The sequence below is a fragment of the Centropristis striata genome, chromosome 10 (assembly GCF_030273125.1).
Source record: "Centropristis striata isolate RG_2023a ecotype Rhode Island chromosome 10, C.striata_1.0, whole genome shotgun sequence".
Lineage (NCBI taxonomy): Eukaryota > Metazoa > Chordata > Actinopteri > Perciformes > Serranidae > Centropristis > Centropristis striata.
Window position 1 is genome coordinate 28896487 of NC_081526.1, and position 15703 is coordinate 28912189.

Below are 15703 nucleotides of genomic sequence, written 5' to 3' on the forward strand. Positions count from 1 at the left end.
TACAAAGCAAATCTTAATCTTATTCAATTAATGTAGTTAAGTAAATGAACCACACAATATAATTACAACAGCAGTTTTCAAACATAGGTGGAATGTCAGAGTAATTAGTTGTGCTGACAGAAACAAAAAAAAAATGTATTACATGCACAAGATTAAGACCACATTAACGAATGAATAGTGAATTAATTAATGAATAATGGAACCACTGCACCAACCTGCACCAAAATGACCTTATAGCAAAGTCTTGAAACTTTCTAACGGGTGTTGCTACTGATGAATTTGCTACGTGTCTGGCATCATGTGGACCAAAAGTTTTCTCTAATTTCATGCTTAATACGCCAATGCCGTGTTGCCATTCTATCAAGTCCAGTCAGTTAATTAATGGGCTTGTGATTGAGGAGGTAACGCCACAGTAATGGCAGCATGCATGGAGCAGCAGAGATCCTCTGCTCTTACCACTGCCCACAGGGATCAGAAAAGCAACATTTAAAAAAAAACAAACAGCAATTTTATTTTCAGAACCGTGGGTAGAAACTAGAGTCAGAATAACAAAATTATTCTGAAATTATTGGTATGAAAATCTGTGTTGCTTTTAATAATTTAGCTTTTAAGCTGCATTAAACTTTTAAAATTTGCTGTGATGCTGTTTACAGTTTCTCCACAAATCCTGTAATTTAGCCACTTTTCACATGTATAACTCCATGATAAGGTACCACTCATATAGGCATATATGGTAGATTAATTTACATCCATTTTGTGAGTACATTTTTTCCATTAAAATTCTTTAGATCAGCACTGTAATAGCATTAGTGTAAAGGAAAGCATTACCTTTCTTTATTTGCACCCGAGAGAGAAGTAAAGAAAAATATATATTCTTTTTTTTTTTTTTTTTTTTTTTACATATCGTACATACAGACTGTCCTTAATCTTGTATTTCACTGGTGAGACTCTCTGTTCTCCAGATTTATTATTAAATTATGCGGATGGTGTAATCATCTCATCTGCACTTCAAAAACCTTTTGGAAATCCCTGTCCACTTGAAACTGTGTGGAGCCCACTTGGCTGAAGTGGCCCAGCCTTAACATTGAGAGACAGGCTGAGGGAAGGACAGAAAACCCTTAAAAACATGGCTTTCAGCAAAAATGAAAAGCATTTTCTGCATAATCACAGCTAAAGTAAATTATTATGCATTAGGGTTGCAAAATGTCTACAGGTTTGGCATATTACAATGTCCACGATGGACAGGATCATTCTTGGGTCAAACTATAATGATTTGTTCAATTTCCAAATTACAACCATCCAAACCAATTTAAAATGAATGTTTAGGGATTGCTGGGGATTATGAATAAATGTGAATTCCCCCCGTGTCCACCCTTTAGTTGTGCTCACAAAATCAATCTGCAGAACTGCACTGCTCAGTGATGGATGACTGCCAGCCGTCAACCACAGCACAGTTTAATCAGTTTCAACCATAGTTATACCTATCTTAAACAAATCATTTTAAGCAACTCCCTTGTCTTACCAAAGCCTATCGCAAGTGTTGGTTACAAACACTTGTAGCATCCCTGGCTGAATGACGGTCAACTCTTTAAATGATGGTTCACAAGATTTAGTCCGTAGCTCCATGACAACAAAAATAAGACATTCCTTGACCACCTTGTCAATCCACCGTAAGAGCTACGAGATGGGAAAACAATAGCAAACATTACTTAGCAAATAAACACTTTTACAATAGTTAAGACAACAAAATAGCCACTAATATATATGACATAAGGAAATACACTTTAACAAACCTTATGTCCCTGTCAGCCAGGCACTATAGAAGTTTTTTTGATACTTTATATGAATTACGAAGCAATCATTATTTACCTTTTTTTTTTAATTTTACCTTTCCACATTTATTTCCTGTCACTACCTTTTTTAAAATAAAAGCACCTGTTTCACACTGGACGGCACCTTTTCAAAAATAAAACCATCAAAACATTGTTAAACACCTAGAAAATATACAAACATCAAAAACAAGCTATATAATACAAATACACGACAAAGAAGCTTGCTAAAGGTAATTTACACACTGGCTCACACAGGCAGGACTGAAAGAGTTTTCCATATGATACCTCCTTATTTAACTATAAAAACCTAAATGGGGTGGCCGCTGGCTGTAGGGAGACTGCCAGGGACCTGAACAACTAGTTGTCTTTATTGTACATCATCTCGAGTAAAAATCACAATATAAAACATGTGTTTTCTGTTAAAAAAATACAATGTAGGATGTAGCAAGTAGGTTGTCAAAGTGGTTATGTATTCAGTCTGATCTTGAGTGCACAGCTGAGAGCTACATGGTTTGATTACATTACATAGAAGCGCAATTTTAAGGAATTAATTGTGGACAGAGAGCTCGCTGTTAGGACACGGATTAGATCTGCCACTGGCTACAGAGACAGACTGGCGAGGGTACAAAAACCTTTAAAACCTTTAAATGTCATCTCTCCCATCTTTCATATCAAGGTAATTCATTGCAAAGAACACTGTGCAATCGTTAATGAGTGTAGGGTAGTCTTGACAGGGTAATGAACTGTCATCTATTTTGAATCCCAGCATTTTCACACCAAGAGTTGCTTGCAGGATTTGATTAGGAGGGATGTAAGTAGAAAGTTAAGTAAAGTCAACAACATCTTTATCTCAGACATGAAAGTCCCGAAGGGGATCACAGCTGCATATTTAAACAGGAAGACTTCAAACAGAGCACATTTTCTGGATCAGCTGCAGCTTAAATTTCAAAAAGCGATCAAGATATATTTTGACAAACACAAGTCTTCTATCTGAAATGTGTTTGACATCATAAGGCAGCTTGCACGTCTTTGATTGGGCCCTAACTCAGCCTCCCTTTGCTCTTTCTGCTCTCTCTGCTGTTGTTGCCTCTCTTTATAGGTAAACAGTGTGCATCACCCAATATGATGCTTTATTTAGTTACAGTATATTGAACTTTACAAACCACAATTTAATAATTGACAATTATCTCATCACAGTGCTGAGTAACAAGGGATTTCTAAGATATCTAATGCAATAAAATGACATCAGCAACACATTAATATTGCTGCCACATAGTGCTCTCTACAATAATTACCTGACCCTTGAAAGCCAATTGAGGATAAAACATTGAGGATTTTTGCAGCAGTTATAAGCAGCAACAACAAACACACCAGCGTGACTAGAATAAAAATAAACTATGCTTGTTTATATTGTCCAGAGGAGCACCTTCGCTGAAGTGCAACTGCCAAACTCCAACTGCAATTTCCGATACTTCTACAGTCACAAAGAGCAATTATCCATATTTCACATCTCAGAAAGAGGCAGATGCATGGAGGGGCGGTGTGCTGGCTTCTGCATGGACAATGTGTCACTAGGTGCATTTCAATCCACTTGTTGTTATGTGCATTTTTCAATTTGCGCATAAATAAGAGTGGGAATGCTGGCTTGACATTTTGAAAAGTTTAAAATGTAAAAATAAATGTATTTTTACACTTGGCCGAGGGGTAGAAGTTGTTGTATCAATAAAAGTAGAATTCAACAAAGTGCAGTGGAAACACTCACATGTACCAACAGCGTACATACATTAGATAGCATGCTGGAGCAAAGTGGCGTGATATGTAATAGAGGTGTGAATGAGCAGATGCCCCACGATACAAATTTATCCCGATACTTGAGTCACGATATGATATTATTGCTATTTTAAGCATTTTGTGATATGGTGAGTATTGCGATACAACATATTGCGATTTAACTGTTTAACAAAATTAACTTCTATCAATAATTGTTTTGTCAAGTAAGAGAAAATTCATCTTACTTCAGTCTTTTTAACTAAAACCCTCATTTTCCACAATGTATGGCCTCAAGTCTTTGCAGATGAAGACAATAATGGATTGTGTTACTTTCTTCGCACGTTCTGAATTGGGAAGCAGCACTGTATGTAGAGGAGGCTTTTGGGAACCCAGAGAGCCTATTTTCAGGTCACATGAAGCTCTGAAAATCACCATGAAACATAAAAAAATATCCTAACTTTGAAGCGTTATTTCGACAACTTAAAGATTGAAGTTTGAAGTTTTTTTATTTTGCACAATAAGACAAAAAAAGAAAAGGATAAAGAAATAACAACAAAAGGAAGGTGCAAGGTAGCGGAAAGAAACTCAAAAGGGCTTATATACATGGCCTCTACTTATATTAAAATTCACAAGTTAAATTAAAAACAAGTAACTATGAAATAGAAAAAAAATAACCATAAACATAAAGCAAAATTATAATAATATTAAAAAGTAAAGTAAAACAATAGTTTAGAAATGTGTGTGTGTGCATGCATCTGTGTATTTATGTGTGTAATATTTTACATTAACAATCAGAGCCACTAAACTGCTCTTGTATGAGTTAAGAGAGGAAAGCTGTATTGAACTATTAAAATGATCATTCAAAGTATTGTACCTTTGTATTTTAAGGAAAATTGACCAAGTGTAGAACAATAGTGAGGAGGATGAAATCTTGTCAATTGTCTAGTATTGTACTTATGTAATTGTGAGTCGACATGGAAATATTCACTGAAAGCTTTAGGAATGGAATTTGGACTATACATAACTTAGAAATAAAAATATTATATATTAATATTATATCATATTTGGTATGTATTGATCTGAAAAATTGTCATTATCTTGAGTTTTTACAACTTTTCCGACACGATATCCTGACACACATGGTGCCTTTAGATTTCTTAGATTTTCTAGTTTCCTATGATACTGGTATAGTCCCACCATGCTGGCTGACATTGATTCAGCTCTGTTACTATCGAGTTTGAGGGCAGAGCAATTCTTTCCCTGGTCCCTCTTCATACCTTTTATACAGAAAGGCCGAGGTGAAAACATGCTGCAGCATTTGGACCTTGACCAGGCTATTTGAAAGCAATGCAACTGCAGAAATGTTAAATGAAAATTTAATATGTAATGTGTATCATTCTACCTTCTTTTACAGAGGTAAAACACATTTTGTTACAAAACTGGTTGAGTGTATTTTCTCCCCATACCGCATAGCTGACAGTAGAGAATGAGAGGGGAAAGGCCTTAAGCTGGAATGGAACTGGGAGTATTACAGTTTGTGCTGATCTTATCAAGACGCCCCAACTCATATTCATTTTCTTCCATCATCTCTACCCAGCAGTGCCAGACAGCTTGCTTGAAATCATTCCTCAATCAAGACGTTTTTACTTACTAACAGCAAATGCATCAAGTTCAGGCCAACCTGAGCTGAAATAAATTATCTGAACTTCTTATATGTAACCAATTGTCTTGGTGGTTTGGACTGCATCTTATTGTCTTCTAATTTTTTCATTTAAAACATGTATTTGTTTTCTGGCAGGCGTCTTCACTGCACCAGAAACTATATCCACATGCACCTGTTTGTTTCCTTCATGTTACGGGCGGTCAGCATCTTCGTGAAGGACAAAGTCGTCCACTCCAGCGCTGGACTGCAGGACTTTGATTCAGCCCTGTTGGACAACTTAAAGACAGTTAGCATGGCACCACTGGACACGTCTCAGTATGTAAGTGCTACTAGTGCAACAATATTTTACTACCAGTGCCAACAACGTCAACTACTAGACCACAGTGAAAAGTAAAGTGGAAAGTGCTTTGAATGCCCTTTAAAACATTTTAGAATAACTGCCTGTGGCTGTAAAACTGCTCTCATTCAAACAGAGTCGCAGCTGTACTCTTGTATTGCACATGGTTGCTATGCACTTAGGCTTGTTTGTCTTGTTAATACACAACGTGATGCAAGCAACAGGGTTTATTGAAAGGCAAGTACTAAAAATGGGATACCAACATCCAGTTCTTTTGTAATATTTTTTGCTGCATTTTATTTTTTGAAGGAACAATATGGAGGAACAAGAATGTCATAAATTATCCCTAGTCTAGCCCTGTAGTCATCAAAAATGATTATTTTTCTCATTTTTCTCATTTCTTTTTCTATCAGTTCCATCAAATAGTATACCAGGTTAATGGTAAATATATCCACATATCAAGATGTTCAAGTATATTTCTACACTTTATATGTTCCATTAGACAATGCATAGGTGAAAAATAGATTATAAGATACTAAGGGCTCACTATCTCACAATCTATACACCAGTTGGGTCCTCTCAACTGGAACCTTTGACTTAGGAAGGGTCTTGAAATACAGACTTTGAAAGATTCAGCCGCAATTGTGGTACATGTGTTTTCTCACCTAAATCAAATCTCTCATTCTTCTGTGGCTGTATGCTGTATTTCTAGTCGGGTTTTGGTGGGCTATGCTAAGTCACCAGTCCCAGGTGCTGCATAATGTAATTATAACCAACGAGTACTGTCACTCACTCACTTGATTAATTTCATGCATATAAATTTGGTGGACAGCTATTAAAATTTAATTTTTTGAGCGAATATAAACCTGTTCAGCAAGATGCTGACAGTATCACAAACATATTAGCATGCCGGTGAATATTACATAATTTTAAGATATTCATATGTGGATTTTAATTGCAGACCACATTTGGTCAGGCTGTGCAATGTTATTATGATGAAAACTGGGATAATGGAAAGTTGATATTCATGTATTCATTTACTCATTTAATTTAATTTATCCTTTATTTATTTTCTCGAGGAATCATTGAGGGCAACCCCTCATTTACAATGATGTCGAGAGTACAGAGAAAACACAAAACAGTGCAGAGAAAACACGAAACAGCACAGACAAAACACATGCAAAAACATTAAAAACAGTTACAGTGAAAGGCAGAGTTATTGGTTATCATAGTGTTAAACTGGCCCATAGTTATAACTGTTTACTCATTGATTGCTCTTGTTGATCTCACTTTAAATGTAGCTTAAAGCTACACTTATATCATATTTTATATTCTTTATGGTTTAAATATATATACATATATATCCAGACCTGTCAACTTACACCAATATTAGATTGATAAATAGCACCACAGGTTATTGGGAAAATATGGATTTTTGATTTAATGGTGAACTTTCATTCATTCATTATCCTTAAGTGATTATCTGAACTCGTGTCGCAGGGGGCTGGAGCCGATCCCAGCTCACATTGGGCGAGAAGCGGGGTACACCCTGGACAGGTCACCAGACTATCAAATGGCTGACAAAATAGAGACAGACAAACATTCACGCTCTCATACACACCTACGGATGAACGGTTAACTGCCCCTTCAATTTCATCTTTGCGAGATCCCAGTACTGCAAGCAAAAGATGTAATTATCTTCCTTTTTATACACACAGGATTATAATTATAAAAGCTTAACTATACATGGGGAATTTTAATGCATTACACCATACAGTGGGGTAATTATAACTCAGAACATACAGTGAGTACAGCTGGGATAATTGTGTTTATGAAATTGCATGTTGAAATGTAAATGTTTCAATATGTCTAAATATTTAAATTGGAAATTGCTTATGGAAATGTAGTGCTGATCATCAATAACATTTATATGAAATAACTTTCAGGGCCAAACATGAGTCTTCAGTTTACAGTGGCTGAAGCATCTTTGCCCAAAGAAGCTGTAAGGTGTGTTTGATGAACAGATAGTCCAAGGTTTGATTCAGGTTTTCAGTCTGTTGAGTCCGTCCCACCTTTGTGTAACCTTCATACTCCGTTGAAGACACCCAAAAAATAAAGAAGATGACAATGACGATGCTGTTGGAAAAGACAAAACTTGCAAGATGGAGAATTACACTATTAGTTTTACATGCATCAAATCCTCATCCTAGTCAAACTTCCCCCTCATATCTGATGCTATTATCAGCTCTGTGAAATTTAATTCATGTTCTAAGTTAACTTTTTTGACTTTCACAACAGATTTTGTGCAGATGAATCATCAACTAGATGTCCTTAAATGTTCCAAATATGAGACAAGGCTGCCAAACTAATGGCCTCAAAATAGTCTCTCGCCTTCTCTAATGTCAACACCCCATCATGCCGTTTTTGATCGAAAATAACAGACGTGTATTTTCAGTATCTAAAACGTCCTTTTGTTTGATTTCATTGAACAACTAATTTCATCAGTGACTCAGCTCCATTCGAGTGTCTGACTAAGAAGGTTAATAGCACTCCCATTCAGGGTTTTTTTTTTGCTGCAGGTAAATTGATGTCACTCCCATTGCTTTTGATCTTTTTGATATCCTTTTAGTCCAATTATTCCTTTTTAAACTAGTGGGATGAGACTGTTGCCTTTGAATGTGAAGTATTTGATCAGTTGAGCTCAGAGAGTAATCTATGGATCTTTTAATCTGCACCAAAGGTCACGACTGCTTGTTTCATGACGGTGATTTGAGTTGTAAATAATTGTGTGAGGTTACTATAAAGTTTGCTAACCTGAAACAGTGAGAGTAATTATTTCGATTTGCACTGAACCATGTAGTTTAATCCTTGCCCTTAGAAATCTTTCATAAAATGGCTGTGAAAACAAGTGTCAGATTTAAATTAAGTGGGATTAATATGCTCAAGTAAAATTATTTTTCACATCATCCCTGGGTTCTTAAAAGTTAGGAGTAAGGGTGTAACGATTCTTGTGCAAGGTTGCAGAGTCAGATATGTGCGGAGCACCGGAACAAAAACACAGACTTCACCAACAGAATAATATAAACAGCAAGTAAAACTCACTATATTATGATTATGTATCACAAAAAGCATTTATCATCACAAATTTACATACACTGTATGGACAAAAGTATTCGGACACCTGACCATTATACCAACAGGGACTTTAACGACATTGTATTCAAATACATACACTTTAAAATGGAGTTAGTCCCCATTTTGCACCTATAACAGCCTCCACTCTCCTTGGAAGGCTTTTCACAAGAGTGTTTCTATGGGAATTTGCGCCCATTCATTCTGTAGAGCATTTACATGGTCTTCCACTTTGTGGCTGAGTCGCTGTTGTTCGTAAACACCTCCACTTTCTAATAATATTGCTCAGAGTTGACCGTGGAATATGCAGCAGGGATGAAATTTCCCAAACCCTCTCATTGCAGAGGTGGCGTCCTATCACAGTGCCACGCTTGAAGTCTCTGAGCTATTCAGAACGACCCACTCTGCATCACAAATGTTTGCAAATTGAGACTGCATGGCTAGGTGCTTGACTTGATAGACCTGTGGCAAGGGGTCTGATTGAAACACCTGAATTCAGTTATTAACAGGTGTGGCCAAATACTTTTGTCCATATAGTGTATTACATAATCATCACATACAAAGTGTGTAAAAAAACCCTAAAACAAAAGGCAATTAAAGGATTAATAAAACTGGTCATGATCACAAAAGCACTAACTCAGCACAATAATGCACAGGTATAGGAGGGTTGAGAGATTATTCTGCCAACAGAAGAGCATTTCAATAAAAGTGATCGGGAGAGTCCCAGTTTGCAGCAAGCCCTGCCCATAAAGCCTCATATGTGATGTTTGTCAAATTAAGATAACGACAAAGCGAAGGTTTTTCCCAGAAATGGGAGGGGAAATTTGTTTTGACAGTATATAAACTGGTGTATGATGCTAAGAAATCAGTCGATCTTTGGAGAATCAGTTTGGATGGATTCTGTCTGCTTTCTTCCTTCTAGAAAGTTAAAAGTTTTTTTTTTTTATGACAATGCATTTGTATACACACTGCTAAAATAACGATTTCAAATTTCTCCTTAATGTGTTGTGGATGTGTTCACACTTGAATTTAGAGCTGTCCACAGATTGGATTACCCAGGACACAAGGTAATTCCAAATGTGAACTTTAAAGCCAACTTTGGCCAGAAGTCACAACAGTGCTTACAACACTTTTTTGTCTACAGGCGTAGTTGCAGTGTGTTCTGGCTGGGACAAGGCCACCGAACCTGATCATGACCACATAACAATGTCTGTGATGGGCTGCAGAGTGTCTCAGAAATGTCCCAGGAGCAGGTTTCAGGTCTGCTCCACTAGTCAGAGAGCCAAAATGCTGCTTAACAACCGATTTGAAACATCTTCACCTGCCTTTGCATCTTGATACAGCTACCAACACGACAAGTGATGTAGGGCATCACACAAGTGAAGTCAAAGTAGATATCGCCCTCTTCTGTTTCCTCCTCTTTTTCATCTCACTGATCTGTCACATATTTTAATCTTAGATTTCCTGGCGCAGATATATGAAATATCACTGAAACCTTGTGTAACCTCTTGAGATTTATGCACATTTACTCTATTCTTTGCAGAACTACTTTTATTTCTAAATTATCTAAACTTTGACATAAATGACATCGACCTTGTTTTTACAGTTCGACTGCTGTCATTGTTATGCAAATAAATACAAAAAGTTGCTAAAAATGTAATCACATCTTCTGCTCTTCTAGGGTGCCTGTGGTGTAAGGATAGTTTGAACTTTTCATCACAATAATGTGTCAGCACACAGGCACATAAATAAGAAGGTACAAGTTTGTGTTGAAGTTTTATTGTCTTGTTATCAGATCGGCTGCAAGGTGACAGTGCTGCTCTTCATCTATTTCTTGGCTACCAACTACTACTGGATCCTGGTTGAAGGCCTCTACCTCCACAGTCTCATCTTCATGGCCTTCCGATCAGACTCCAAATACCTCTGGGGCTTCATCCTCATTGGATGGGGTAAGCCAAAGTACAAAATTCATATCACACATTTCACAGATTGCAAAGTGCAGCATGACTAAAGCATCAGTTGTAATTCCACCAACCACAGAAAAAATTTAGCTGAATGCTGAAAGCATCAGGTAAAACAGAGGTCAAATTTGCAATACAGTCACACTGCTATATCAGCAATATGATAAAATATACAGACAATACAATGCAATAATATTCTCTAAACCACTGTTTTGTGGGAGTCCTCAGGGCGCTTTGATGTAGCCTATGTTACATAATATACATCTTTTAATTTATGTATTTTATAACAGTGGATACTGAATTCATTGAATGAATAGGCCTAACATTTTTTTTGTTTTAGTTTAGTGTTAACATTACTGTTATGTTTCATTTTGATGTTTGCCATCATAATGTACACATATGACTACATGGTGGTGTAGTGGTTAGCACTCTTGCCTCACAGCAGCAGTCTGCAGCTCTTCTGTGTGGAGTTTGCATGTTCTCACTGTGTCAGCGTGGGTTCTCGTTGGGTCAAAAACATGCAGCTTTGGTTAATTGGTGACTCTCAATTGTCTGTAGGTGTGAATGAGAGCGTCTTTATCTGTCTCTATATGTCAGCCCTGTGATAGTCTGGCGACCTGTCTAGGGTGCACCCCGCCTCTTGCCCAATGTCAGCTGGGATCAGTTCCAGCCCCACACGACCCAAGTGCAGATAAGTGGTTAAAGATAATGGATAAATGATTAAATCAGAGGTGGGGACTTTCGGGATGTAAATGTTGATACTATTTCAAGCTTTTGTTATTTCTTTGCATATAATGTACAAGCAAGTAGATTAAAAAAATGTTGGCCTTCATTCGACATTTCTTGTTCTTTTCTAAGTCCTTTTAACGAAAAGGGCCACACATTCGATTTTTATCTCACTTGTGTCCGATTTTTGTTATACTTCTGTAGAACTTGTCTTAATTGAAATGGAATCTCAGGTTTGGTTTGATTATATCCAAATAGTTAGAGCATCAGGAAGTGCTATACTGTATTAATGTGTAGATTTGTGAAAAAAACAACATAAATGATCTACAGTTAGTATAATCTATGCTGGTCAGTAGCTTTGGGGCATTTAATTATACATTGCATATCTGAATTTCTGGACATTTTGTTAGTGACGTGTTGCCTACTTTATTACCAAGCAAGTGTTTTTTTTATGGCTAAAATTATAAACCATTGAGACTTGTGTCTTTTTTTCATCATGATACCATTGTATGCAAACTGAGAGCATAAGTTGCAGTGTTGTGCTTCAATAAAACCACTATTCAGCTGTTTCTTGACTTGCATACTGATTTAGTGTCTGGGGGATATATGCTAAAGACTAATGGGGTTGAATATCCCTTCAGGGAGAAGGGAGAAGATACAGAGCTGACTCCATGTCTTGTCAGTAGATGATTTATATAATTTATTCACCATCTTACGCAGATAAACACACAGCACTGCAACTGCATCCCTCCCTCCAGATTTAAATGACATACACAGTAACACAACACAATGAACTGTCAGTGAAATTAACAAGATGCTGAAAAATAAATGTTATATATTAGAGTTGGCCAAATAAATACTGGTTTCAGGTCAGCTTAGTGTGAGAGTCTTTACTTTGTTTTGCTATCTTATATGGTCATGTAGTTTCTCTCCTCTCCTTTGAACTCTTTGTTTTACCAAGAGCGGGGCTTTCCACATACAAAGTGCAGTGATGGTAACTCAAAAATGTGCAAAAAAGTGCATCCCAAAACACAAATATGGACCGATGTTGACGACAAACATCTCAATGTCTTTTAGGGTTTCACCCAAATGCACCTCATGTTGATCTCGCTACCAGCAGTCCGTGGCCTAGAGGTTACGGCTTGTAACTGGAGAGTCGCCGGTTCGAATCTCAGTACTGACAGGTCAAGGACCGAAGCGCCCTTGAGCAAGGCACCTAACCCCCCGCACAGCTCCCCGGGCGCAGTAATGTGCCGCCCACTGCTCCTTGCATGATGTGTTGACTTGTGTGTAAAAAAGGATGGGTTAAATGCAGAGGTTGAATTTCCCCATTGTGGGATTAATAAAGTAATTCATCTTAATCTTAAATCTTACCAATATCACCTTCTCTGTTTCAAGAATGTTGGCTGAAAAAAGTATATGCAGGCTGAAATTTAACAGAGGTGTTCTCTCTGGACATGCAATAACATTAATAAAAAAGTTTGTTATTTGTTAAGCGAAGAGTAGAGGAAAAGTCCACTCTTCGTGTCATTCTCTCCTTCATAAATGAGACACTCTTACAATATGAGATGGTCTCTCCAAACACATCCAAGAGCAGCTCTGTCAAATTAAGCACCCAACCTGTAATTTTCTCCTAGGAGACTATTGTTGCATTATTGATTTTTGCTGCATCACAGATTTTGCTCTGATAGTGTGACTTCTTGAGATAAGAGGAGAATATTTTCCGAGCTGGTGCAGAGAAGACATCTCTGATACATTTCACTGTACAAGGAAAACTGCAGCTCATTTTGATCGATAAAAATGTATGTATTATGAATGTATCGTAGCCACATGCATAATTAATTGTTTGATTATATTAACATGGGTGGCAGAGAACCAAAGGTAAAGGGAAAAATGCTATTACTGTAATGCCAGAACCAATCCTCTGACTCACTGGCAAATGTTCTTATTATCATCAGTAGCTTCTATCAAATGCCCATTGAACAAAAATATTTTAAAAAACCCTTTCTGTTTCACTGCTGTGCTCTGTAATCACCCAGGGATTGTGGTTTCACTCCTGCACTTTCCTCTCCTCTCATACTCCTAGAAGCTTCTCTGTTTCACTCTCTTTTCTTCTTTTTCCCAGTTTAAGCTACAGATAAGATACAGAATTCATTCAAAACAAGTCTATCATTTTTAATATAAATTGAAAGATGGGGCAACACTTATTATCTGCTTTAAGCTCCACTGATTAATAATGGTGACAGTAATGAAACTGCCGTATTTAGATGAGGTTCTTCATGGGGTGATGGAGAGAAAAGATATCTTTAGAGAGGGGTCTTGCACAATTTCAATCCTATATAATCAGTCCTACCAAAGATTGCAGATGTATTCAAGAGGCCAAAGACACTTCAGATGCATTATCTATCACACTTCCTGGTAGCTGTCATGAATTCCTATAGCTAGATAACAACTCAACAAACCACCATAAAAAAGTAAAACTGCAGGACCTTCCTGTTGATAGGGCAAAGGTTAACCCCTAACCCCATAACCCTTACCCTGACCCTAGGATAAACCTAACCCTGGGGTAGCCCGAAACCTAAACCCTACAATGAACCTAACGCTACGGTAACCCTAACCATAGGCGAACCTTAACCCTAGGATAACCCTAACCTCAACCCTGGGGTAACCCTAACCCTAGAATAAACCTAACCCTAGGGTTAACCTAACACTAACACTAGGATAACCTTAACCCTAGCCCTAGGATAACTCTTACCCTAGGATAACTCTAAACCTAGGATAAACCTAACCCTAGGGTTAACCTAACACTAACCCTAGGGTAACCCTTACCTAAACCCTAGGATCATCCTAACCCTAGGATACCTCTAACCCTAGGATAACTCTTACCCTAGGATAACCCTAATCCTAGGATAGCCCCTTACCCATACCCTAACACTATGGTAACCCTAATCCTAGGATACCTCTAACCTTAACCCTAGGATAACTCTCACCCTAGGATAACCCTAATCCTAGGACAATCCTAACCCTAACACAACCCTAACCCTAACACGAAGGTAACCCTTACCCAGAGGAGAGGTTAGCCTTGAAACAGCAGCAAATAGAACGTGTGCATTGTTAATGTTACTGCTGATAATCTTAGATAAAATAAAATTATGTCACCTTTAACACAAATTGTAAAAAAAATCTCTCTTAAGATTTTAAATGTATTCACACTCTTTCAGATACAGCATTTCTCCATGTTGCCTTTTTCTCCTCCACAAGATTGTTGGTGTGATTTTATCCATATATAATCCCATTTGAATGTCTATTCCTGGGCACCTCAGTGCACCATATGGTGTGGCTCTTTGAAGCAAGTGAGAAAGTTGTTGTATGAAATAACGATCATTGCTGGCGAATAATGTCCAAAGCCAAGCACAGCAGATTTGTTTGTGTACAATAAAGTGCATCAAACAGTGGCCACGTCATGTGTGTGTGTAGTTATTTTACGCTGAATGAACACACAGCACGTGATCCAATGTGTTTTGATACAGTAGCTAGGATGTGCTGTCCTGGGGAGTGAAAGATATCGAATTGCTGCTTTTCTTGAGAGTCTATGCATATCAACACTGGTGGACTGGACTGAGGTGTGTCATGATGTGTGATGGAGATATCAATATCCTGCCAGTGTGCAGGATTACATGGAAAACAAGGGGTGAAATTGGACAGGGGGTATGTGTGTAAGAGTCTCTGGTTTGTGTTTTGGTATAAGTTTGTAAAAAAGTGCAAAAAACATGGAAAAAAGGTTGATGTTTAAATGCAAATCATATGCTTCCTGCAATGCAAAGGACTATACAAAAACATAGCATGGGTGATAAAAATATGTAGAAGATTATGTCTCTGTGTCAAGATTTTTTTACCACCACAACTAACGAGTAGCTAATAGGAACAATTTGTCAGCATTGGATAATGTGAATCTATATCCAGGAATATCTCTGGGGAGGTTGAATAACTTTTGCATACCAGGAGGTGTGAAGACCATGCTGACTGTAGAAGAACAAGAGACTCCTGAACAATTTCAGTAACACTTGCAATTATAAGCGATTTATTAGACGCATCATTTAGGTGCAAAGACCTTCACTTTGTTTTGTTTAAAAATGTTAAAAATAAAATAAGCAATAGCCTGTCTTCCCACTCCTCAGTGATTTCCAAACAGTCTTAATGGAGTAAGTGCTCATCCAGAGTCGGGTTCTTTGATGTATGCTCCCCATAGAAGTGGGTTGTTTGGCTTAAATGGGTCTACCCA

General features: G+C 37.5%; 1 protein-coding gene across 1 annotated transcript in view; it reads left to right on the forward strand.

Moving 5' to 3' along the window:
* Positions 1–15703, forward strand: part of pth2ra (parathyroid hormone 2 receptor a) — a 67413-nt gene that overhangs the window by 21373 nt on the left and 30337 nt on the right. Inside the window, exons 6-7 of the mRNA XM_059343331.1 lie at positions 5401–5584; positions 10530–10683. Of these exons, the coding sequence (XP_059199314.1) occupies positions 5401–5584; positions 10530–10683 (338 nt within the window). The remainder of the gene's footprint in view (positions 1–5400; positions 5585–10529; positions 10684–15703) is intronic.